General features: G+C 36.3%; 1 protein-coding gene across 4 annotated transcripts in view; it reads right to left on the bottom strand.

Annotated features, from left to right (window-relative positions):
- The window catches only part of LRRK2 (leucine rich repeat kinase 2), a 166,863-nt gene that overhangs the window by 88,714 nt on the left and 51,842 nt on the right, over nucleotides 1-26,307 (bottom strand). For 3 of the 4 annotated variants that reach the window (XM_071221057.1, XM_053921621.1, XM_024575582.4), the window contains 10 exons: nucleotides 25,586-25,720; nucleotides 23,275-23,409; nucleotides 20,499-20,630; nucleotides 16,122-16,241; nucleotides 15,527-15,669; nucleotides 15,357-15,436; nucleotides 13,953-14,059; nucleotides 9,720-9,849; nucleotides 7,191-7,315; nucleotides 1,773-1,885 (listed from right to left, as the gene is read on the bottom strand). In XM_071221057.1, the coding sequence (XP_071077158.1) occupies nucleotides 1,773-1,885; nucleotides 7,191-7,315; nucleotides 9,720-9,849; nucleotides 13,953-14,059; nucleotides 15,357-15,436; nucleotides 15,527-15,669; nucleotides 16,122-16,241; nucleotides 20,499-20,630; nucleotides 23,275-23,409; nucleotides 25,586-25,720 (1,220 nt within the window). Of the gene's footprint in view, nucleotides 1-1,772; nucleotides 1,886-7,190; nucleotides 7,316-9,719; nucleotides 9,850-10,920; nucleotides 11,000-13,952; nucleotides 14,060-15,356; nucleotides 15,437-15,526; nucleotides 15,670-16,121; nucleotides 16,242-20,498; nucleotides 20,631-23,274; nucleotides 23,410-25,585; nucleotides 25,721-26,307 lie in introns of those variants that run through there. The other variant, XM_053921622.2, reaches the window with a different exon arrangement.

Here is a 26,307-nt window from a genome sequence, read left to right on the forward strand (position 1 = left end):
GATCTGAAATTTCTACCCTCAAATAACAGTCACTGTTTAGTGAGATGCTGTGTGTCATTGCTCAGATGTTGGCACAGGAAGTAAGTGTGGGGACAGATTTGTCAACCACTTCTCTCAGGATTGCATAATCAAAAGAAAAAAAAACAGACCTGGGAGCTGACTGACTTTCTTGACATCACAGCGCTTACAGTAAGAGCCGGGTCTCTTGGCTCCCGACTCCTTCAACTACATCACATTCACATTCAATCACTTCAGTAAATGTGAGCCAACTAGAATCAGAGCAGTCTTCAGCTTTTCTGGTACCTCTCGCTTCTCCAGAATAAATTAACTGCTGCCTCCTCTATGTTCCTAGAACCTTGTTCATGAAGCTGGTGTAGCTTATAAATGCTAACGTAGAACAGCTGGCTTTATGACAACTTTATTCCCCTAGCTAGACTATGAGATCCACGGCAGAGGGCACAAAACATACTCATTTATGTCCTCCAAGTGCATGACAGTTCTTTCCACATCCTTATTTTCATCAAAAATCCCTGAAATCAAATTCAACCTATTATATTGCTATATTCAAGAATCATGTTAAGATTTGAGTACAAACAACTCAAATGTATCATAGACAATTACATGGTAAAGTTCAGAGGAACTTGAATTTGTAAAGGAGATCTCTCTGCAGGATATTCTAATTAATTCATGACATTTTTCAAAGTATACTAAATCACATGAAATCATTTTGATTAATGGCCTTGACTGCTCTCTTCCTTTCATAAAAACATAACACAAATCTTTCTTTACTTCTTAATATCTTTTGAAAAAAAAAACAATTTATATGATGTTAAACTTCCAAACCATCTAAACTCCATCAATACATTTGCTTTGCACGATATAAATATAACTATGCTCTTCTCCTATTTCCATACATAGTATAATCACCGATTGTATTAATTATAATATATTATCACAAATATACAGAGACCTGTCAACTACCTAAAAATGGGGAAAAACATTGCACACCGAACCACTTCAGAGGTTATCTCTGAGGAGAACAGTGAAATCAAACAACAGCCATCAAAGAAGACTTTCCTGTGCCCTGTGCGTCTTCATGGTCTTTCAAAATGGGAGCAGGAAAGACAGACAAGCAACTAGGAGGAGAGACAGAGAAAATAGCAATTACAGCTCCCACGTAGTTCCTGACATCACTCATGAGGCTTAGCCGCACATCTAGCTCTTCCGTTCTCCTTCTGACTGGGCAAACACAAGTGGCCTTATGTTACTAGCAATCAAAAGAACCTGTCCACACCCAGCTGGCGTTGCTCAGTGGATTGAGTGCCGGCCTGGGATCAAAGGGTTGCCGGCTCCATTCCCAATCGGGGCACAAGCCTGGGCTGCGGGCCAGATTCCCCAGTGGGGGGTACGCGAGAGGCAACCACACATTGATGTTTCTCTCCCTCTCTTTCTCCCTCCCTTCCTCTCTCTAAAATAAATAAATAAAATCTTTAAAACAAAACAAAACGAAAAGGGAACCTGTCCAAGTCAGTAGTGGATAGCACACTCAGAGCTGGAGCTGGAGTTAATAACATACTTGTCTTAGCGGGAAAGGCCCAGACCTTCACCCTACATCCCCGTTGTCATCTCACCACATAACTTCTGTAACCACATACTTCCTACTGTCAGAGTAAACAGAAGATAGGAACCTTACACTAAAAGTCCCCCCTTACTTCCCCAAATTTCATATTCTGATTAACAGTAAAAAGGCAGAAAACCGGTATTGTACATACCCTGCTTAAAGATAGGAGGACCAGTTTGTGAATATCACTCCTGAAACACTGTTCTGTAACTATGTTTAGCTTGTGTTGATATTCAGTATCTTCTGTGAATTCTCCTTGCATGCCTAAATGCAAAATAAATGCAAAAATACATACATAGACATATACACACATATATACATACTTTTGTCATAGATTTAAGCTGAACAGATTGTCACTTGTGAGGAATGACCATCATTAACCCAGCAATATACATGTTGTACTTGTTTTTAATATATGGTTTCTTACCAAAGGAAAAAGCCCCTAGCCTAGCTTAGGAATTTTAAAAAATAGCCCATCGCTGAATATAAAATAAACACAGTGAGTGTGGATGTTAACTGAATTTTAAGTAGCCAGGAGTTATTTTGGCGGAGGAATTTTCTGGAGCAAACAATCTCTTGTTTTGCATGAGTAGGCTGTCCTCATACAAGGAGCTGGGAGCTTTTTGAGCAACAATGGACAGCTCGAAAAAGCTCACAGTTCTTTGGACGACAACAACAACAAGGTCAGAAATAAAACGTGCGCATAAAAGAACAGCCAGTCACAGTGAACAGAAAAGAGATTTGCATTTTAGTGTTACGCTTGGAAAGAACATACAGTTTTCTGAAAAATCCTCTAAGGCTGCGAAACAGTATTGTTCTATAAAGAAAATATATGCCTTAAGGAGTTATATTGTAGCTGAAGTATCCCAAAACCGTTCCAAAAAATCTGGAAATTAAAAAAATTGGTTATATACTAGAATATAAAGTAAAATTATTATGAATGAATGCTTTTCCCAAAACCTGACTATAGAAACAATTGTTAATCAATAATTACTTATAATCTTCCCCTTTAAAATCTGTATTAATAAAAACTATAAATTGGCTGTACACAGCTTGTCATTTTTTAACAACAATATGAATGTCCAGGCTGGATTCCCAGACTCCTGTACTTTTGAGTACTCATTTTAAAATTTATTCAAACAGGTTCGGACACTCACTATAGCTGTATGACCTTGGGCAAGTCTCTTAAATTCTCTGTGTCACATTCTTAGTGACCAAGACCACATTACCTTCTGAAGCCGCCCATGAATTACATCACAAGCAGATACGGCCACACAAAGCAGGCCTGCTGAGCAGGGAAAATGTCATGCCACATGTAACAAGTCTCACTAAACACCTTTCTTATATTAAGTGCAGATGAACATTTCCATAAATTTCATCTCTGGTTTTTGTTGCATCACTGGAGGTTCTCCTGTGATGAATTATATCCATTCTGGATATAATTTCCTTTGCACGTAATAGTCCTTTAACTTGTACAGACTACAAACTAAATGAGGGCAGAATCCATCACTTAATTATCTCCAGATTTCTAAGGGTTCCAAGCAAAGTGCTTTAGATATAACTGTTGTCCAACACACTTTTGTTGCACAAATGTGTAACTAAAAGTGCCTACTCTGGAACCAGGCTGCAGAGGCTGAGTTTCTGACTCATTTATATAAGCTGTGACCTTAAAATCTATGCGCCTTATGAATCAGTTCCAACGTCTGTAAAATGCAACAACAAAAGTAGTAACCAGTTGATGGGTTGCTGAAAGAATTTAAAAAGTTACTGTACATAAGGCACTCCAAATATACTTGACACATTTTAAGTCCTTCATATTGCTAAGTACTACTGTTAGTAGCTATAAGTGAGGGGATTTTAATATAGTTTTTGTATTCTCCTAAGCCATCTCTTCTTTAGATTAAACAAATTCAGTTCCTCTTACTAATTTTATGGATGTGGTTATATACTCCTATTCTTCTATACACTTTCCAATGTGCCTATGGCCATCCTTACAGAATTTTACATTATTTCCACTAGAGCCAACATGAAGTCAAGAGAGAACAAGCCAAATGTTATTTCAGTGGAACTAGAGAATATTAGGCTAAGCAAAATAAGCCAGGAGGTGAAAAACAAATACCATATGATCTCACCTATAAGTGGAACCTAATCAACAAAACAGACAAGTGAGCAAAATAGAACCAAAGACTCGGAAATAAAAGAACAACGTGGCAGTAACCAGAGGGGAGGGGAGAGGGGTACAACCAGGGATAGGAGAGGAAAGGTCAAGTCAAGGAACACATATAAAGAACCCAGGGACAAGGACAACAGAGGGGAGGATTGATTGTCAGAGAGGAGGGGTGGGTAGGGAAGGGGAGAGCAATGGGAGAAAACTGTAATTGAACAATAAAAGTTTAAAAAATAAAATAAAATAACTGAGTCTTGATTATGATTTTCTTAAAGCAATGGTTTCAATCACTTCAGTAAGTTATTGGTATAAAAAAAGGGAGAAATTGAACAGCACTAGACTGAAATAAACTTAAGAGCCATAATACCAGAGGCAATATGTGGTCTTAAATTGGATGCTGAATTACACAAATTTGCTGTAATAAACATCTTTGTTACAATTGAGGAAATCTGAATATGGCCTAGTTAATAAATAAGTACATATACTTATCCAGATATCTTAAAAGCACCTCAATTTAACATGTTCAGATAAGAACCGTATTCAACGTCAAAACTACTGGGGTACTGATACCATAGTTACTGACATGGAGAATGACGAGTGACAGAATTGGACAGTACGGTATGCCGTGGAGTGGTGCGTTACAATGTGAATATGACATGGTAGCATACAGTAAAGTAGATGATTAGGCCTTTACCTAATATACAAATGTATTTATATATTGATATAATTATAAAAGGTGTCTATTAATATATATTTCTACACATAAAGTATAATTCTCAAGTTATAAAATTATTTTTAAGGGCACCCATTTAATACATCTAAACATCACTATAAATAAATCTTTTAATTTATCATTTAAATGCAACATTTAATACATCTAAAAAACTATAGACTATCAATGTTGCTTCAGGGTCAATCCAAGAACAGTAAAAGAAAAGAAAAATCATATTTGATACTTTCTTTTATCTAAAAGAGTATGATTTTATTAACTGATATATCTGGCTCTAAATACCTTTTAGTTATCTTTAAAACTCAAATCCACCTTCAAAAAAAATAAGGCTGATACCTTTAAGGATAATCAGAAAGGTTTTGTTTTATTTTGATTTTTGCAATCTATGAAAAATAAGTTAAAAAAACCTCACAATAATATTTTTGAGCAAAATTACCTCTACTAAATTATATCTGAAAATTGACTAACAACTATCAGTGGGACACCATGATTCAATGCAAAATATACTGGGTTGGCCAAAATGTCTGTATGGTTTTTTCCATAAAATAAAAAGCCCATTTTTCATTTTCACCAAGAACTTTGTTGATTTGGAAATTCTGAGTATGTCGGCTATGTCCTATGTTGGTATAATGATGATTGTTCTCAATTAGTGGCTCAATTTGATCACTATCGACTTCAACTGGTCTACCAACCCTGGAGCATGTACCCAACCCTGAAGCATCGTCCAGTGAGAAATCTCCAGGACGAAACTTCTCAAACCACTTTTGACATGTTCATTCACAGCACATTCTCCACACACTGCACAAATCTTTTTGTGAATGTGTGTTTCAGTTGTGTTTTTACCTTTCATGAAACAATAAAGCGTAATATGCCGAAAATGTTGTGTATTTTCTTCCATCTTCAATATTAAAATGGCTACACAAAAATTCACCAATCCTGATGGGGGTTTTTTAATGCTCACTGATATGACAGCTGTCACAATATAATCTAACAAAATTGTTTCACATAAAGTTGAAGGCAACTAAGTGCTACTAGAGCCATCTTATGGAAAAAAAAACAAACAGGATTTTCAGCCAATGCAATATTTACTGAATAGCTATTTTTGGTCAAGGTACCAGGAGATTAAAAGTAAATGATTGAATAAAACCCTGTCCTAGAAAATACTTATACCCTATTACTGACTATACTCATACTCAGAAATATAAAATAACCATATGGTGACAGATAATGGTAGATTTAGAAGGATTTTATTTAAAAATGAAAAAAAAAACCCTAGGCTTCAAAAAATTTGAAATCTTATGGAATCAAAAGGAGTAATATCCCTGATATCAAACATCAGAAAGTCATAGCAAATGCACATGCTATGCTTCCATCCTGTCCCGCATTGCTGGGCCCCCACATCTCACCGAACTCTCCTCACCTCCCGCCCAATGTCCCTGTAATCAGGCTCTCCCCCCATCCCCATTCATCCTCTGCACCACAGTGCTACTGGTAGAAATCGCAGATTGGGTGATGACACACAATTTTTAAACACCGTTAGTACATTTGACTTGACTTCCATTAATAAAGCACAAGTTCCCCAGTGTTGCATTAAGGTCCTTCACTTGTGGGCCCTGCCTGTGCTTCCCATTCATCCCAGGCACCGCTCCTTGCTCCACGCTTCACTCACCCCGGACCACGTGCACTTTCTCCTTCCGCCTGCAGTGTCCTTCCTGACCTTTCCACCACATCAGCCCAGCTCTCCCTTCAACCTCAACTCACAATCTCTGACCTACTCCTTTGAATAAATCATTTATGCCTCTGTCAGTATTATCACAGCCTTTACACAGATATCTGTAATAACTCCTCTCACATGGTCTAGAAATTAATTATTTACATATCCATGTATCTCTGAGTTCCTAATACAGCACAATCATGCCTGCTGTGTTTTCACTTGTCTTTCATACCTTTGTAGCCATCAAGCATTTAGAGCAGGAAGCACTTAATCAATATGTGTTGAAAGAATGGAGGAGCAGGTGTTTTAAATGGGCTCTGAAGGACAAAGTCACAACAGATGTAAGTAGGAGGTAAGAGCAGGGGGTGGAAACTATTGAGGTTAATGAGTAAATGCCACATGGTTATACTTGAGAAAGATTAATTCAACAACAGAGTAAAAGCACTGAAAGGAGCCAAGAGAACAAGTGTGAAAAGTAGTTAGCTAGTTTCATAGCTCAGACAAAACCAAAACCAAAATAACTCAGCCTCAGTGATGCCAAAAGAAATGGAAAAGAATTATTAGAGATGGGCCCTCTCCTTAGAAGCAAAGCTCCACACTTTACAGTGTAAATAAATTACTTCATTTTCTTATTAAGTTTCCTCATAAATTAATCTATTTCATATCATTTTCCTTTATTTTTGGATTAGAGGGAAGATTTCAATTTGTTTGGCAAAAAATGGTCCTTTAAATTTACCAAGAAAGTTAGGAGGTGGAGGGATTGAGCAAAAAAGAAAAAGACTCATAGACAGCAGTGTGGTGACCGGGGGTGGGGGAGTGTGTATAAGGGGACTAACTCGTAAGGGAAAAAATATAATAAAAATGATATATTTTTCAAAAAGAAAGTGAATACTTATGCAAAGTCAAACCCCATTTAAATTGTTACCTCATCCCACAATCGATTATGTAACTAACTTACCTGGAACTATAAAATGTAAAATAGCTCGAAGGGCCTCCAGCTGCACTGATGATGATGTCATATGACTTTTCATAACTGTTACTATGTTGGGGGCCACTGCTGCCATTACGTCCAGGGAAGTGTTACTGGGGATACAGTATTGAAATACTTATTAACAATACAAACTGATCTCATTGTACAAGCACCAATTTGAAACAAGTGCATGCAAACAGAACCAATATATATATTATCAGAAAAACTATATGAAATTGCATTTGGATTCAGTAGCAAGAGCATACATAATTGTAATTATTCCTTAGGTAAACTTTAACCTCAGGAAGTTGAATTCACAGTATCCTAGGGATTCTTCTATTTAGTTTCAAACACTAACAACTTCTATATGATCTACACATGGGTTACTGGCAACAACCCTCAAAAGTAGATGTTACTATTCCCATTTTCCAGTTCAAGAGCTCAGACTGACAGAGGTTAAACATCAAGGTCCTGTCACTGGGAGGTGACAGAGCCAGGGACAGAATGTACACTCCCCTGACCCCCAAGGCAAGGGTGCTTTCCATCATACCACCTGCCTCTTCCAGAACAACACCCTGGACTTCTTACATAGTATTCTAATTAGTTTTGTTTGCATTTAAGCCTTGATTTCTTTAAGGTACTTTGGCTATTCTTTCTTAATTTCATTTTTTTATTTTCAATTACAGTTTACATTCAATATTATTTTGTATCAGTATTCATATACTTTACAAAGCTGTTTCCCTGATATTTCAAGTACCTGCCTGGCACCATCCATAGTTACTGTAATGTTACTATGTTCCCTAAGCTGTGCTTTATTTCCCAGGACTATTTTGTAACTGTCAATTCGTACTTCTCAGTCACTTCACCTTTTTCATCCAGTCCCCATCCTCCTCCCCTCTGGCAACCATCAGTCTGTTCTTTGTATCTATGAATCTAACTCTGTTCTGTTTGTTTATATTGTTCTTCATATTCCACATAGAAATGAGATCATATATTTGTCTTTTCCTGTCGGTCTTGTTTCACTTATTGTAATACCCTCTCGGTCCATCCGTGCTGTTGCAGATGGTAAGATTTCATTCGTTTTCATGGCCCAGTGGTATTCAGTAAGAACCATGTCCTTGCTTTGCAAGGTTCCATGGTCCTTGAGACAGAGCCCCTCTTTTCCACCTTACAATTCCAGTTCAAACACATCCCCTCCTTCTGGCCTCCCTCCTTTGGTAACCCCCGCTGGGTTCCCACCACTGCTGCTTTTACCATCACTGCCACTGCATTATCACACTGTATTATAATCATCTGTTGACATATCAGTGTCCCCAGCTAGACAGTAAGTTTTCAGCAGCAGGCCTGTTGTCAAAATTGACTTTGAATTCCCAGGACAGGAACTGTATGCATGTTACACGTGCAGAAATAGCCAGAAACATTAATTGCCCAGATTCTACAAAATCTTAAACTGTAGGTTACTTCACTGTGTTTTCACCTCATCTCATACACATCCACGGCCATAAAAAAAAAAAAATCACCATTTAAGATATATGTGATTTAACTGTTCAAGAGCAACATTTCAATAAAAGAGATACAACTCAAAGATATGACATATGCATGTAAACATAAATGGATTAGCTACATTGATGGTAAAAGCGATGTAACCACATTCCTCGTGAGGCCATAGATGTGCCGCATGCAATTCCTCATGGTGTCTTCACTCCATTGATTCGTACTTAGTAGCAGTATTAATAATGCCTCTGGTGGACCGAGTGCTTAAAAATGCACCAGGGATTATCCTTGTCTCTATTTTTTAATTAATTAATTCAATTCTTACATTATAAACTTACAATTTGTGAGATTATTATTATCATCCCTCTTTACCAGCGAGGCACCTGAGGACTAGAGATGGCTCAGATTACTGGGAAAGCCGGGACACAAATTCAGTTTTTACTACAACAACCGTGCCATTTTTGTTCTTGTATGCATGACAGGCTTCCCTACAGCCTGTTTTTGTTTGGCATTCACTCAGGCTATGAGGAAGTGAGCTCACATTCTTTGGCACAATGAAACGCAAAAAGACACTGAGCATGTCCTGTAGCTCCGCCACCCGGCCCCAGGTCTGATCTGGGAGAAAACGCAGTTATTTCAAACAAAGGGACAATCATAAGTATTAGTTGTGAAAAAGCAACAATTAGAAGCCATATCTTGATTTGAACTTTTATGCTTTCACACATGATAATTTGAAAAACTATTTAAGGTTTTGGGCTGTCTCATTGCCATTTTGCAAAATGTAGTCAACACCGAGCATGAAGCACAAAGGCAAACCTTCGACATATTTCTACAATCTCTACCATCCCTTTCAATATTCAGATAAACTAAGTCTATGACATCATGATATGAGATTATATTGCACAATGTTTCAATTTTCAAATGTCCTGTTTTTCTTTTCATTCTTAGAAATATGATTGAAATATTGCAATTCTGCCTGGACCAATATCATATATTCTGCATAAGTGTATGAATCTGTATTACCTTCCTTCGAAAAGATGATTTAGCATTTTGCAGCCACTTTCAGCCACTTCAGGAGAATGTAAGTGCTTCTGCATTAACTCCAACACATTCAGGTATATTCCTTTTGACAACAGGATTTTTCTGAAATTAACTACAAGATTTTTTAATGTCACTTGTAGAAATGAATACACATTGCAATAAGACACAGAATACTAAGATAGTCCAAAATTATAGGAAAGTATATATAAATACATATGTAATTTACATTTCATTGACAACTTAAAGATTACTAATGTTTGTTTCTTTATAATATATACCATTTCCAATTGTTTTTCATTTATTAACCATTTATTGAGGTTTTAATTTTAAAAGCTTTATTCACATAGTAGTCTGGTACCAATGTATCACCATACCCTAGTCTTGTGAAAAGAGCATTTTTGCAGAATAACATGTTAAAATAATACCCTCCAAAATAAGAGGGAAGCTTATATTTCATTGTAATATTTAAAACAGTTCCACAAAGGGACTGTGGTCCTACAGCGCCAAGATGCACTGGGCACACCAGACACTGCGATCTGGGAATGAGTCACAGGTTTGCCTTCATGTGCAAAGGAATGAAAAGCCTGGAAATAGACCATAAATAATTACATATTTTCACAAAGTAACACCAAGGCTTAAGAAACACAGAGATATGCTTTACAACTAATTTTACCTTATATGTAGAAAAGTAACTATATACCAATGATAATGATTATAGAATGATTTTCCTTTTCCAATAAACTTTCTCCACTAAATGCAAATCCAGTGTCTGATAGTCTCCATATAAATACCAATTGTTTTAAAACCTCCATATATAAGTATCAATTCCAACATTATACTGTATAATTCAATAGTCTGAAAGCAGTAGGAAAGGAAACTTATAACGTTTTAACTTAAGTAGTATTTTGAAAAGTGAGTTATCCATGTCAAATTGGGAAAGGTGAAAAAGAGGACAAAACTCAGAAGTAAGTGGAAGTGATACTCACATTCTAAATTACATCCAAAATCTGAAAAAGTCATACCTTTTAAAGACATCTAGACTATAATACATTAAAATGTGATAAGAAATTGGTTATTTTGCTTCGTTACATCAGAAGTTTTAATAACCACTCCTAACGTGGTTAAATTCTAGCCAGGGAGATGCGGTAAAATATAGAAATTATTCCAGACAAGCAGTTCTCACATGTTAAGGTGCCTCCGAGTCACCTGCAAGGGTGTGAAAACAGACTGGCTGGGTCCCCACTGCAGAATGCATAATTCAGCAGGTCCCTGTGGGGCTCCAGAATTTACATTTTTAGCAGGTTCCTAGGTGATGTTGCTGGTCTGAAGACCACACTTTAAGAACCACTGTCCTGGACATTGACCTAATTTGAGACTTGAAAATTCAGAATAAAACTTTATGAAACACTAGACCTAAGTAAAGAAATTCCATCATAGGGCCACTTTAGAGTTTACAGAACGTTTTACACATTTTATCTCCTTTACCAACTATCTACCAATACTCTTGACCTCTTCCATTCCATTTTAGTGACACATTATCTGCTTCAGAAAGCCAGTGACAGTATGAAGCTGCCTTAGGTCTTTACTCCGATACTCACCTCCTTTCATGGCTGCCTACTCACAATTTCATCTCCTCTGAACCCTAACGTACATGCTCCCAAAATTACTTCATTTTCTTTCTTAGCTACCTGACACACTAGATACTTTAATTTAGTCTTATTATCTATCTTCCCTACTAGAGTTTAAGCTCCACAAGCCTAAACTCTAGTGTTTTTTTAAAAATCCCTAAACTCTAGGGATTTTTATTTAATCAATGTATCCCAAGTGTTTTAGGCATTATAGGGTATATAGCAGGAGCTCAACAAATATTGAATTGATTAATTAAATGAAAAATGTCACACAAAATGTTTGATCCTTTGCCTTGCAGCCACAGTGGCAGAATCCAATTCTTCTGGATGCCAACCCAGTAATTTTTCTAGAAAACCATATTCATTCCTGCACAACTGATGTTCTCAAGTGTTTTTCAACAAAAAGTTGCCCATGAAGGTTGGTGAACAAGCTGCTCAATGCCTTAATTCTTTCCTAAGACAGAACTCCAACAGCAAAACAAAGGGATCTGTGGACAGTTTACGGGGCAGGTGGCCTAGAGCAAAGAAGGAAGCAACCAGAAAGAGCAGAGAACTGGTTCTGAAGAAAGACATCAAGGTTGACTTCAAATGTAACTGATTTTTAGACACCATAACAAGAAACACCCAAAGCTCACAAAATCATGGTTGTTTTGTTGGCGTATCAATGATGCCCGCCAGGTGGTTAAGAATGAAGTACCAACACATGCTGTTTGTACGTGGCAAAGGCTGGCCTCCTCTCTGAGGTGCCTCACACAGAAACAGTCAAGACTGGTCCTCATTTTCAGGAGTAAAATCTCTATTCAGCCTCTGTGAATTCAAGAAGAGCCATTCCCTTCCTTAGTACTCCCGCTGACTCATTATCCCCAGGGACACCCCATGTCTGTCTCTAAGGGCTCCTGCCAGCCCAAGTCTTTTATTAAAGTGCTATCTGAGAGGTGGACTGAGAAAGGAAGAAAATGAAAAAATGATTTTCCTCCGGATTTGACCTCTATAACAGCACAGGAAATGCATGAGGAGGTTTCTTGATTCCTTCCACTCTACCCGGGATCTCCACTACAGGAGTCCTAGTTCCAGGTTTGCAATATTTCTCTTTTTCTCAAAAAATAGCTTGCAAGTGCTGCCAAGTTCCAAGGATTTTAAAAGGAGTTGGTTGGGGGTTTTTTTCAAGATTTTCTGACAGATTTCCTATTCATGAGGGTTGAAATCTAAATAGGCTGAGTCTCATTTTTAAAACTCAAGAGTCTTTCCAAAGCTTTTTAAAAAATATTTAATTTATTTATTTTTAGAGAGGGAAGAAGGCAGGGAGAAAGACAGGGAGAAAAACATCAATGTGTGGTTGCCTCTCATGCGCCCCCTACTGGGGACCTGGCCCACAACCTAAGCGTGTGCCCTGACTGGGAATTGAACTGAGGACACTTTGATTCACAGGCTGGCATTCAGTCCACTGAGCCACACCAGCCAGGGTTAGAAAGTCTTTTAAATAAAACAGGAACAGTGTATGAAGCAAAAAAAGTTTTAAAAGCAACCACTTGGTGTTTATTATAGATACAAAAAAAATCCCACTGGACACAAGTAAAAGTCTGTCAACAAGAAATTGGTTCATAAAATAGAATATAGGCATTCACTGGAAAACTACATAGCCATTAAAAATGATAATGTAAGATTTTTATACTTATCAACATAAAAATGTAAATTTGGTTAAAAAATGTATAATACAATTCCATTCTGCAAAAAAATAGGAAATATATTGTATGTATCATGTGTGATTACATATATAGAAGTCCAGAAGAAACACATCAAAATATTTATTTTCTTCTTTATTTTTACCTCTATATCTGTTTTACATATATACATATAGACATAAAATACTTATATGTATGATATATATATATATATATATATATATATACACTTATACAAGGGGGGACCCAAGAAATAGAGTTTACTTATTAAAAATTGTGTATTTATTCTTACTTATTTGAACTTGTCTTCTTCAAAGTACTCTCCATTTGATGCAATGTACCTATCAAGACATTTTTTCCAACTGCTCAAAACAGTTTTGAACTCATGGATTTTGATGCCTTTTAGTGCTTCTGCCATTTTTTGTTTCATGTCTTCCACATCAGCAAAACTTTTCCATTTGAGGACTTTTTTCATCCAAGGAAACAAATAAAAGTCGCTCAAGGAAGGATTGGGTGAATAGGGAGGGTGGGGCATGGAGGTCATGCCATTTTTGGTCAAAAAGTGCTGAACACTCAGCAAAGTGTGGGCAGGTGCGCTCACAAATCACCCATCACGAGATGGGCAAACATGCTGTGTCTTCAAAAAAATTCACGGAAGCCAAACACAGCCTCTCACAACAACACCAGCTGGTACACTGATACAGATGGGTTCCAAGAACACTCACCTAGTGGGGAAGCCTGTACTACATGGGGCCTGCCCTCCAAGAGATCATTCTGGATTTTTTTGAGTCCATCCTCATATATCAGATACATATACATATTACATTTTTATAATATATTGCTTTTATAATTTAAAAAACATCAAATGTGTTTCCTTTTATTAAAAGCTACAGTGCACCCCTTACCATTTTGTTCTAAGAGAGTCGACAATGCATTCGCAGATGCCTGAAAAACTTCTTTTGATGAAGAATGCATCAGCATGGAGAGCATCACTTCCCTGTGAGCTGGAAACCTTTTACAAATTCAACCACAATGTCAGTAAACAATCTTTTTATTTATTATCTCAAACATTCATTTATCATTGTCTAATCTCTCTAATAAAAAAATTAGGGCATATAAACATTTTATGTCACCTCCACTTAAAAGACTGAATTATAGTTAAATAGTTTTACATAATAAAAGTTACAGTTAAGTCCATTAAATACTAATAAGTTAGTATTTCTGTATCTTCAAAGTTGATAAGCAGTAGATGGGAAAAAAGACTTAGCAACTCTATGAAGAGGTACTCAGAATTTTTAAAAAAGATGAAATGAGAAAAAGAATGTAATAGAAGCAAGAAAGGAAAACTAAATATTGTAAAGAACCAGTGTGAGTTTTTTTAAATGTAAAGTATAAACATATTTTCTTTTAGCAATGCATTTATTTTAAAGATTGTTATAGATATTGATGAATCAGTGTGCTATGAAGTGAAATTTATAACTGCAACATGAACCTGCCTTACCCTAACCTCTTGAAAAAATTGCTCAAAGTGAATGAGACTTAGCGTTTCCTTTCAAAATGGAGATGTTTAATTAGATAGCATAGGTGTTACTAATTCCCTTCTGATTGCCAACAGGCTGTCAGGATTTGAGATGTAGAATATTACTATTTAAGTTTCCAAGAAAAGTCATTCAAATTTTAAAATCCAGAGCAAACAGCACAAATGTAAGCAGCTGCCATAAGACAAGACATGGCTTGTGGCCCTGCTACAAATCTGATACACACAGATCTCCCGTTTACAGTTTGTGTCTTTGGAAGAGAGGGCTGGTCCTATGTTGCTTGAATAGCACTCCCATAGAAAGCCTCCTCAAGAGCTGTGCGCTTCAAATCATGCTCTTAAGACAGGTCAGCACTGCAGTGCCAAGTAGGAAATCACTGTAGGAGGCTTCTAACCACATTTAATCCCTGATACTGACAACCTGCTGGCCAGTCACTGCAACAGAAAACGCCACAGATGGCTCTGCGATTTCTACCTGAGATTGATTAATACGGCATTTTTAAATGAACGGCCATAAAATTGGTAGTTTCTTTCTTGATGATTCATAGTTCACTGAATTATTCTTGATTCCAAATGTCTCAGTAATAACCCTGAAACACACAACCTTTTACTAACTACTGAAGGCAATGGAATCAAATTTTGTGTCAGAACTTAAAACATAAATGCCTATATCAAAAATATGTCTAATAATAAAATTTGCAGTTATGATGTTTTATATGGATTGATTAAAAATAACTACAATTTTCTATCATATAAAATTAAAACAACTGACTGGCCATCTTCATCTCCAATCTTCTCGTGCAAATTGTTTTGGTACATAAGGAGATTGTTTAGGGCCCAGCATGCAGCCTCCTGGGTTAGAGGAGAAAAAAAAAACTGTCAAAAAATAAATCACTGAACAAACCATTTTGAATAACTACAATATTTATGGGGGAGTCCAACCTGCACATGCTTGTTCTTTCTGTGCCCCGTTAAGGCTTTGTAACAGGCTTCTAGCCAAAACAATTTATCTTCATCCTCCTCATCATCATTCTCCTGATTTTCATTCTTCTCCTCTAAGTCTTGATTTAAGAAAATGGTCTCAGCTTGAAAAAAATATAAATATATGTCTTACAGTTTGAAAGACCAACTCTAAGTCCCTATTTTAAAACATTATGAACCAAGTGAACTATGCTTTAGCAGTGGCCTTGGTTAATTATAAAGACCTTCTGAATATATTACGTACCTCATAATACTGCTATCCCATCTACATAAACGATCAAATGAGGAAGAGGGTATCTAACAAAACTAATGGACTAGAGGGCGATTCGTGGAGATTAGCTGCCCCACAGCAAAGTCGAATCAAACATCTATCTACTGATGTAGAAACTCGGGAAAGGTTAGTTCCCTTGAAAATATCCTCTATTGGAACATGAATTACATTAGGACAGAAAGGGCATTTAGTGGGTCCTTCTCTACGTATGACTTTTTGTTATACTGTTAACAGTCAGGATCAAATGCCCCTGGTAGGAATTTCCTTTCCAGTAAAGTTACTTACTGAGGAGCGCTAAACAGCTGAGCGCTGCTATTTGCAGCGCGGCGTTCTCCGGGTACCGCTGCAGGGCTTTCACCACGAACGCGTGCACCTCGTTTAAGACCAGGATATTGAAAAAGTTACCTAAAAGTTAGGTGAGATGTTAGCTGCGTTCTCACTCATGGAACTTAAATTACCTTTAATTATATAACAGTATTTAAATCAGTTAATTTGGATAATGATGAAGATTTTAATGCCATTAAAACATATATGTACTTTAAAATAGTTTAATATAATTGCATCAAGTTTTGAAAATTGATTACATGCAGTCATGCAATAATCTTACTTTGTCAGTGGAACTCACTGGGCAAAAGTAATGATATGTTCGGGTCCCATTAACTCTGTGTCCTCTGACTCCCTCTCATGTCCTCGTATAAAACACAGTGAGGTGTCTGTCACACATGGCACTATAGCATTCATTGTACACAGCGGCTTAATATCCCTGCCTTCCAAAAGATGGGGGCGCGACCCTCCCTTGTCACGGAGTGCTTTTGCTGAAACATCCTTCTTTCACTTACAAGAATACTGCTAAGAAAGCCCATTAGCACACTTATTATTTGATCTTGTCTGTGAAACTCTCAAAAGAAAAATAAGCAAAGGTTTCAACAGCTTTAACCCAACCCAGAAGTTCCACACCTTTTCATCCTCAGTCTTCTGAGAATCAACACATCATAAAAAAATATCTACATTTAAGAGAAAAAAATTTATAGGTGGTATTTCAGAAAGATGGGCCTCCTTCCTTTTGGTTTATTTGTAACTTACTAACAGTTGCCAGGTTTCCTTCTAGAAGTAAGAATGAAACTCTTATTTAGACATAAGTGTAATTAAATGATTCCTGAGACACAAAGCCAGAATTGAAAAGGATCCTATGTTATGAAACACCTAAAGCCCACACTAAAAATCAATGGTTTCAAAGTCAAAAGGCAGTTTTACTAGGCATAGCTCTTTTTTACCAATGCTTTTGTATGTTCTTGCCTCTTTCATATTAACACACTAAACAGGCATACTCCCCAGAATTAGCGATCTCTAGTCTTGGAGTCATTTCAACAGATTCTCTTCTACTTTTCTCAATGTATCCTACTTGGTTCTTCTCCCTACTATTATTCCCATGCCACTGCCAACAGTTGATGTCTCACCATTACCGTGTGACTCTGGGCAAGTACCAATAAGACAATTTTATTTTCAGACAATTTATGTAAAAGTACATAGTAAATTGTAGAAGGCTTTTAAACACATTAACCCATAATTAGGTTACATAACTTGAAAAAATTCCAAGTATTTATTTACTGACTTTGAGTTTTTATTTTAATTATAAGGATAAAGTTAAGTCTTATCCAGCTTCTTTTGAAACTATAATAGGAACAATAATTCTCTAGCCATAAAATGAAAAAAAAATAATGTCCTATTAAGAGATAAATGAGAGAAAAAAGTGACCTTATTTAAAGATAAATTTGATGGGTTTTTATTTTCAAAAAGTTACAGAACAACACAATACATAACAGTAATGTGCCAGTTTGTCTGGTTTATTTAATCTCAATAGTAAAATGCCAAGCACCTTTCATGTGTCATTATAGTCCTATTTGGTAATCAAGTACCATTGCCCCACTCACAACAATAAAACTGCTTCTTCCTCTGATTAATTTCAAGGGATTAATACGAACTCACATCTTTAAGTTGTGCAAGCTGCAAGCTGTAACTTGACTGTGGTAAGTTGCAGAACATGAAATAGAGCATTGTATGTTAGTATGCTGCTCATCGAGCTATTTTAAGGGATCAATATTTGAATTATATTAAAATGTTCTCAGATATCTCCTAGCTAGCACATCTGGGTGTGTCCTTCTTCATGAAAGCATAATAAATAAAAATCGCTCCTGATAACAAGATAAACTGGAAAATGGTTACTACATTTCAGAAGAAATGCTTTTGTTTAGTGGTGCAGAAATCTAAGTTCACAGCCTGATTTCACCCCTTGTTGACAACACGATCTTGGACAACACACACAAACTTGCTGAAATGGATCCTCATCTATAAGTATGGATCTATGGTAACACGCCTTAACATTTAAATGGTTCTTTCATAGTTTCCAAAGTCTTTCCTTATATATAGTGGGTTGGTGGTGGGTGTGTGTGTGTGTGTGGGGGGTTGTTCCTTGAAACAATACCGGAAGATGGGAATGGGGCAGGGAAGCTTGACAAGAAGCCAAAAGCAAATGGAGACCCAGAGCAGTCCTGTGGGGAAGTGTGGGTCACTGCAATCCAGAGACTAGCCCTGGACTGTCTCCAAGATAGGCTTGTTCAACCAGAGGCTCTCACATTCAGCTTGGACCTTAAAAAGATTCTGATGTGCTCCTAGGTCAGTTCTGCACCCTGGCCCCTCGCCAACATCTCTGGAGGAGCATCTGTAATTTAGATCCTCCGGATTCTGACATTAAGCTCAATCAAAGAGATGCTGATGAGCACACAGGAAAATAAGATTGTGACAGACTGGCCGTCAGCATAGAAGCAATAAGTTTATAGTCCCAAGGACTTCTTATATTGGAATTATCCAATACAAAACATGGATTGTATGGCTTAATGATTAAAGATATACAAAAAAGAAAAAAAGAAAAAAGAAAGAGAAGAAAAAAAAGAGCAAATAAGAGGCACTCAAAAGTTATCTGGCAGATCTGAAAATAGAGATTTTAAGAAACGTGTTTAAAATCTAATAAGTGTCCAGCTTGAATTTATCATCAGAGTGCAAAGCAGCTTAATATTAGAAAACCTGTAGATATAATTCTCCATATTCTCAAGAAAACAGAAAAACAACGAATCTTAATATTTAATATTTTCTAAAATTTAATACTTACCCCAATAAATTCAATAAAAAGGGGGAAAGCACACGTGTATAAACAAAAGCAAACAAGAAACAGAAAGAAACTTCTACTTCTTAACTTGATAAAAGCTACTTGTCACAAAACAAACAAGATAAGATTAATTTTTAAAAACTCATAATAAGCATTATTCTGGATGGGAGAATATTTAAGCATTCCCTTTAAAATCAAGACCAAGACAAGGGTGCCTACTATCACTCCTTCTATCCAACACTGTACTAGTAATGCTGGGTCATGCAAGAAGACAAGGAAATGAAATAATAGATGTAATAAAAAAAGAAAAGCCCATATTGTCATTATTAAAAAATAATTAAATAATTACAACATAGAAAACCTAAGAGTATTTACAAATAGATTGTTAGAATTAATAGGTATAGAAAGGTAGGTAAGACCACCACTATACAAAAAGTTATTTGCATTTTTCTTTATGCATACAGTTTAAAAATACACTGTCAAAGGATTGAGCAAAAAAAGAGAGAAAGAAATTTATACTGTAAGAAAATAGGTATCATAAGTCAAAAGAATAAAATAAAAAATAAAATACAATGTCAAAAGATATACCATTTATACTAACAAAAATATATCTAGAAATAACTAACAAGATGTACAAAGGGAATTGAACTCTTTCTTTATAAAAAAAATCCAAGCAGATATAACACATTAGTGCTTAAATTAGAAAGATTTTCTATAAAATATAGACCATATTATTTTAGAGGAAGGAAAAGATTTATTAATGTGCATAAAGAAGGGTAAATCATAAAGTAACTAATTATTATACAATTTTATTACAGAAACCACCATAAAGACGAAGAAAAGACAGGTTACCAATCAAAAGAATGTATTTTCAAACATATAACCAATGATCAAATCATTTGATATAACTGTATGAAAAAAATACTTGATGAGTCTTAAAAATATAATGTTTCAATTGCAGAAGACAACATTCATCATAATTTCATTTTTATTAAACAAAAACAAGGAAGCATTAACATTTTTGTTTAGGAATATATGCAAATGTAGTACAACTATATTAGAAAATTTTAAAAAACTGTCAACACAAAATTCAGGAGAGTGTTAACCTCTGTAGAGAAAACGGGGGAAAGAAGTAGCCCAGAGTAGCTTTGCCAGCCTAGGTAATGTACTAATACTTAAGTTGGGTGGAAATTCCTTTTGCATTATGCTTCACGTTTTCTACGTGCTATGTTTATTCTTTTGTATGTGTCAACTATTTATATAATGATACTTTAAACATAGTGCTAATAATAAGATAAGACTTCTCTTACATTACACATCTGTTTTTGCACTCCTTTTAAAATTACATCTGAGTATGACAGAACAGTTGACAATTTTACAATATTTCCATCCAATACATGTTAGTATGTGAGTTTTCCAACAACATAAAACATACATATGCTGTGTATACTTACATCATATAGACTGTGATAGTAAATGAAACAAGAATTGTAACTCACCTAATGTAAGCTTATGGAGCAAGCAGCAACTCACTTCTTGAATGTTTTCATTGGCAGGGAATGCTTTCATGGCTTCTACCGCAATATTGTAACACCTCACGTTGCCACTCATGAGGACTTCAACATTATTGCCTAAATTTAAGAAATCATAGTCATCAGTAAGATAATAATTCTTCCTTTGAATTAAGCATACCAAGACATCTTATACAGATTGTAAATCTATGGCAGCATAATGCTTACGTGTCCAAATGTAAATACCATGTTCTGTCAAATAACTTTAAAAACACTATGTCGTTCATTGAGAATATAAGAAGACCTAGGGCTCATTTCTAGCAATAAAGGAAAGTTGCCTTATTCCTGTTTCTTGGCATAAAAACTTAAACAAAATAAAAGGAAAATTCAGAGTGTGTTTATAGAAATATAAAAATATAATGTCTCAGCCATGAATTTTCAAATAAATGAATTTAGGGCCTATTTCTTCATCAGCCACTAGTCCATTGGATAAAAGCTTTCAATTGCTTTTTTTCCTCAAATCAACAAAAAATAAATGTTATGTTCCATAATTAAACAGCTAAAATCAGCCAAGATCTATTTTCTGTGCCTGCCAGAAAGGCAGCACAGCGGCCAGTGTGCCAGGCAACAAAAACAAGCTTCCTGGAGGCTGTGAGACAGACGAGGAAAAGAATGGGACTGGGGGAGGAAAGGCCAGTTATGAAAACATACGACTGAGGGGCAAACACTGGTGAGCTGGACAGGAAGGAAAGGATCCACTGGGAAAAGCAATTCATTAATGGAGAGAGGGAGAGCGCGACTAGAACCTATGTGGAGAAAATTAATTTATGTGTTTGAATGGAAGGCTAACAAACAAACAAAATGTTTGCAAAACATTTTTCTTCCTTTTTCAGCATAGCCATACTAACTGACTGTTTTCCCAAAAATATATTTCTAATTTTTAAGTTGTACTAAAAATTAAATATAGAAAAACATGTCATAATGAAAGAAAATGGTCTTTTAAAACAATTTTCTGCATTTATTCTGAATAGAGGACATGATGTTCTTGAAGACGGAAAGGCAAATGTCTTCGAATTATTATCAGTGTTTAAAACATTGATTCTTTTTTTATCTGCTGCTGTCTTTGACCTTTACATTATGAATCACATTTTCACTGGAGTTATGTCAGATGTGGGTGGAAAACAATGAATTTCAAAATAGACAGCCCAAAATAAATAAATAAATGTATAAATGTAGTCAAAGAAGTATAAAATGAAAAATATATTCAGTTTGTTGACAATGGATGACTCAGAGAAATCTAAAACACTTCTATTCTCTATTATCATTCAGCAGCATCTATTTCTAAGCATTTAATTTCCTAGGGATAAGAAAATGACAGATTCCATAGCCATCACAAAGAAACAGCTTTCTTTCAGGAGGGAACTGGGTTTTAACTGGTTTCACATCTGTAGGTTTCCATGTCTGAAACAATACATGCATTTTATATAATATACTATACATAGAATATACAAATTATGCAATAATACTGTCAATGTTTTTATAATACATTGCATAACAGGGGCTAGTCTGCATTTTCCACATTATTTAACACATTGAATCCTCACAATTTCACATATATGAAAATGAAAATATTACTAGATAAATGCATGTGCATGTCCTGTATAAACCTACCCGGGCAACACATAAAATACAAAATGCTCATAAACTTCTGAAAGTAGTAGACTCTGATGCATTATGTTAGCGCATTGACAATCACGCACAGAAAATTAATTTCTTACCTGTACTTTTTTGTGACAAATCAGATAGATTTCTAAACATCAAAAAATGCTAAACAAGTATCACAGTGAAGTTTAAACTCCTTCCTGTGGCTTTTCGGGCCCTCTAAGATCTAGTTATGTCTCTAGCCTTACCCACTGACTTATCAAGCCCTTCCCCCACCTCCATTAAATGACACACGAGCAGAATGGGGCTGAGCGTGTGCACGTGCGGGCCTGCACACATTTACTCTCAAATACAGTTTACTGAGCTCCTTGTGTCTTCTCAAATGCACTGTGCTCTTTTTCGCTCCAGCATCTTTACACTTATGATGCCCCCTCTCTGGGCCATGCTCTCTGCCCTTCTACTTCCCCTCACACCTCCCAACACATAAAAAGCTCTGCTCATCATTCAAGTCTCCGTTAAGAGATCTTGCCCTGGGCCCTGTTTGTTCTCCTAACCCTAGGTACCATAGCCAATACTTGCCTTATAGTACATTCAAATCACCTATGTACTTACAATATCTGTATTTCCCATGGTACTATGCAGGGGCTCTACAAAGGTAAAGAACATGTTTATATTTCTACTACTGTTTCCTCAGCACCAAGCCCAGGGCCAGCTGCGGCACAGTATCAATAAATACAAATTAAATAAATAAATGAATGGGTTTAGCATCTATATGTTTCTAAATGATAAAAATATTTTTAAAATCCTCAAGTAGGCTATGTTTATTGATTTTAGAGAGAGAGGAAGGGGGAGGGGGAAGAGGGAGAGAGGAAAAGAGAGAGACACTGATATGAGAAAGAACATGATAGGCTGCCTCTCCCATATGCTCTTGGGACAGGGGATCAACCCCACAAATTTTTGGTGTACAGGACAATGCTTCAACAAACTAAGCAACCCAGCCAGGGATAAAAAATAAAACATATTTTTAAAACCCTCTCAGGAAGGAGATATATTATAATTGTTCACATACATAATGAAGAAATCATGTATACAGGCTACTTACAAGGAACTGCTAGGGAATGTAAACAGTGTAGTACATGAAGCACAATTTCTTCTTCATCTTTAAAGTTTTTAAATGCACTCAGCAATATCGTATAATCTTTATTCTCAACAAATTCAGTCAGTTGCTCCTCTGAAACTGGAAAATAAAAGGCAAAATATTGAAACAACTTCAAGATGACATAAAATTTTAATTACTCAAGAATTTGAAATGTAAAACTATTAGTAACCAAACAGTCCTCAGAAAAACAAAATTATTTGCAATTTCATTTTGGGGATTTTAAAGAAGACTGACCAATGACTGATGCACATGACCCCTGGGAAAGGAACCTCCCACAGCCCATAAAATGGCATGGTTCATGGTACACTTCTACAGGACAGCTCAGCTGAGTCTCTGGGTTCAACAGGAATAGACTTCAGCCACTGACAAGTAATTAGACTGTGAAATACTCTGTCTCAATGCTCTTGATTTCATCAGAGATCAAAATTATCATCATTAATTTTCACAATTAACGTCTCTTGATCAAGCCAATGAATTCTACTTGGAGTCACTTTATTGGGTAAGAACCTCAAACACATACAAAACACTGGCTTATCAGCCTGAGAGCAGCACTGACAAAAATGTTCGAAATGCACCACTTCTCATGATCAACATTGCTTCTTGTTTTTCAGCTTTATGCCAATAGTCCGTATATGATAATGTGAAAGTGGTTAGGTTCATCTAATACATGAGGAGTATAGTGAAACATTCTCATTTTATGAAGCAGCTTCCACAGCATACTTTCAAATTTTGACAATTAACTTTTCAGGTACCACTAAGTCCTGGAGAACTTGATACTCTCGGAAAAACTCAGCAATTTTTCTACTCTGCATTTGCAATCATAATACTGTCAGCACTCTGGATCTTTCTACTGAATAAAATCTTAACATTCCCTGGTGCTCTCCATATGTCGTGGGTGGGTCTCACAGTGCTGGTGACAGTGTGATGTCAGCCCTTCCTCCATGAAGAAGAATGTGCCCCTGAACTGCAGCACAGAAGACTATAGGCCCTGTAAGACAATAAAACCTCAAACTGTTCTTTGCCCGATTCTTAGCAAAAGCTTAGTTGCAAGATAAAACATTTGTGAAAGACAGCCCAAAGGCATGCAGTTCTTCCATTCGTCACTCACAGTAACTCTTCTCCCCCAAGCTCGACCATCAGGGAGCTGGGCACCAGGCCCATGTTGTTCACTCTTGACAGAGTGTCTTTCACTGAAATAACATTTTGTGTTCCTTGCAAATTGTGTATACCTTATCATCTCATGCAGGGAAACCCATGGGAGGATTTTCTCAGGTCTCTCATGAGACCGATTGCTTGTCCTCAGAAATGGGTTTCCTTTTATCTCAAGTAAGTTGGTAAGCAATGATGTTCACCTCTTTTCTTTGCCTGATGAAAAGCAAAGAGCCAAATTTCTGGTCCATCGCTCTGAAAGTATGTAGGACCTGATGTATGTAGTAAATGTAACCTAGCTTCCTGTAATTTTCCCTTCACCCATTTCCTCATCTATTTTTCCTCTAGTATATCTATGAACTGTTTAAAGCCCTTCTGGAATGAGATGGAATTCAACAGTCTAGGGTGGTCTATCCTATTCCTGGAGCTGCCAGAAACCAGAGTGGAAAACTGATACAGACTCAGAGCTCACATAAATTATTCTCATCCTAAACTCCCAGCACTGTTGGCTCACATGATGATGCAAAAGCTGCTCTCAAAACACAGTGTCAAAATGAACTGTGGGTAAAATGTGGGTAAAATGCCACCCCCCCCGCCCCGCCGATCCCCTTCCTCATCAAGCCAGTCAAAGAACAAAACATTACAACTAACTAAAGTTACATGATAATTTCTGTTATCAAATCTTCCTAAGGGACATTTTGTAAACTTCTTGGTTCTTTATACAGAGCCTTTAGCAATTTCTAAAATCTCTGGAGATGACTCAACATCATAAACCCAAATTTAGTCTATATCTTACCTTTCACTTTTATATTTTCTCTCGTAACACCTACACATCCGGTTTGCAAAGTGAACCTTATGTCTTGTTAAGCAATGGAAGAAAGTGCACTACAATTATATAATTTATAACCCATGGAAAAAATTACTCCACAAAATCAAGCAATGTTTCTGAATGAACCCCATTACTTATCCTTGACTGACAACTCCCACTTCTTAATAAATAGTACAACTTAGATATCTTCTTGTTATAATTATATTCTACTTCTCCCATTATAAACTTTTTTTCTTATATAAATATCAAAATAAAGAATCTGACATTTTGACATACCTCTCTCAAACAGCACTTGTAAAGCTTTGCATCCAAGTTTCTGGACCTCGCCATTGGTTGAAAATGCTCGCATGGCATCAAAAATTAATAAGAAAATATCACTTTCTTCATCCAATATTAGCAAAGTAATTTTACCTATATTGAAGAGAAAAAGACACACCAACTAAACAGGTATGTTAACATTTCATGTATTAATTTTCACATGAGGACTATGAATGGTTTATGGACATTTTATTTTGATAAACCACTTAGTTGCCCCAGATGTTAGACCATTCTGGGGTCTTCTATCTGTCTTTCTAATTAAAACCACTCACCAGGACACTTTACCATGTGATTCCTAATCAGTATCTTCAGCCAAAACATCTTGCCTTCAGTTCCTGAAACATATTTCTATCTGTCTCTCAAACACCACTATCGGAATATCCCAACCCTAGGCTACTCCTGTTCCCTATCTTCATCAATGTTGCCATCACCTAATAGTCACCCAAGAGAGAAACCCCCGAGTCATCTTCCTTCTTCACATTCTCTTCACTCTCTCTGCTCAACTAAAGAATCAACTCATTACCAAGACTTTGAATCTATCTCCTAAATATCCTGCAAACCCCCTATGCACCAGCCCCTTCCATTCCTATTGTGTCGAGGACCACACCATCTCTCCCCTGGAAAGCCAACACAATTGCTTAATTGCTGGCCTTGGCCCAGATTCTTACCTAATTTGTTCT

Source organism: Desmodus rotundus, chromosome 3 (genome assembly GCF_022682495.2).
Source record: "Desmodus rotundus isolate HL8 chromosome 3, HLdesRot8A.1, whole genome shotgun sequence".
Classification (NCBI taxonomy): Eukaryota; Metazoa; Chordata; class Mammalia; order Chiroptera; family Phyllostomidae; genus Desmodus; species Desmodus rotundus.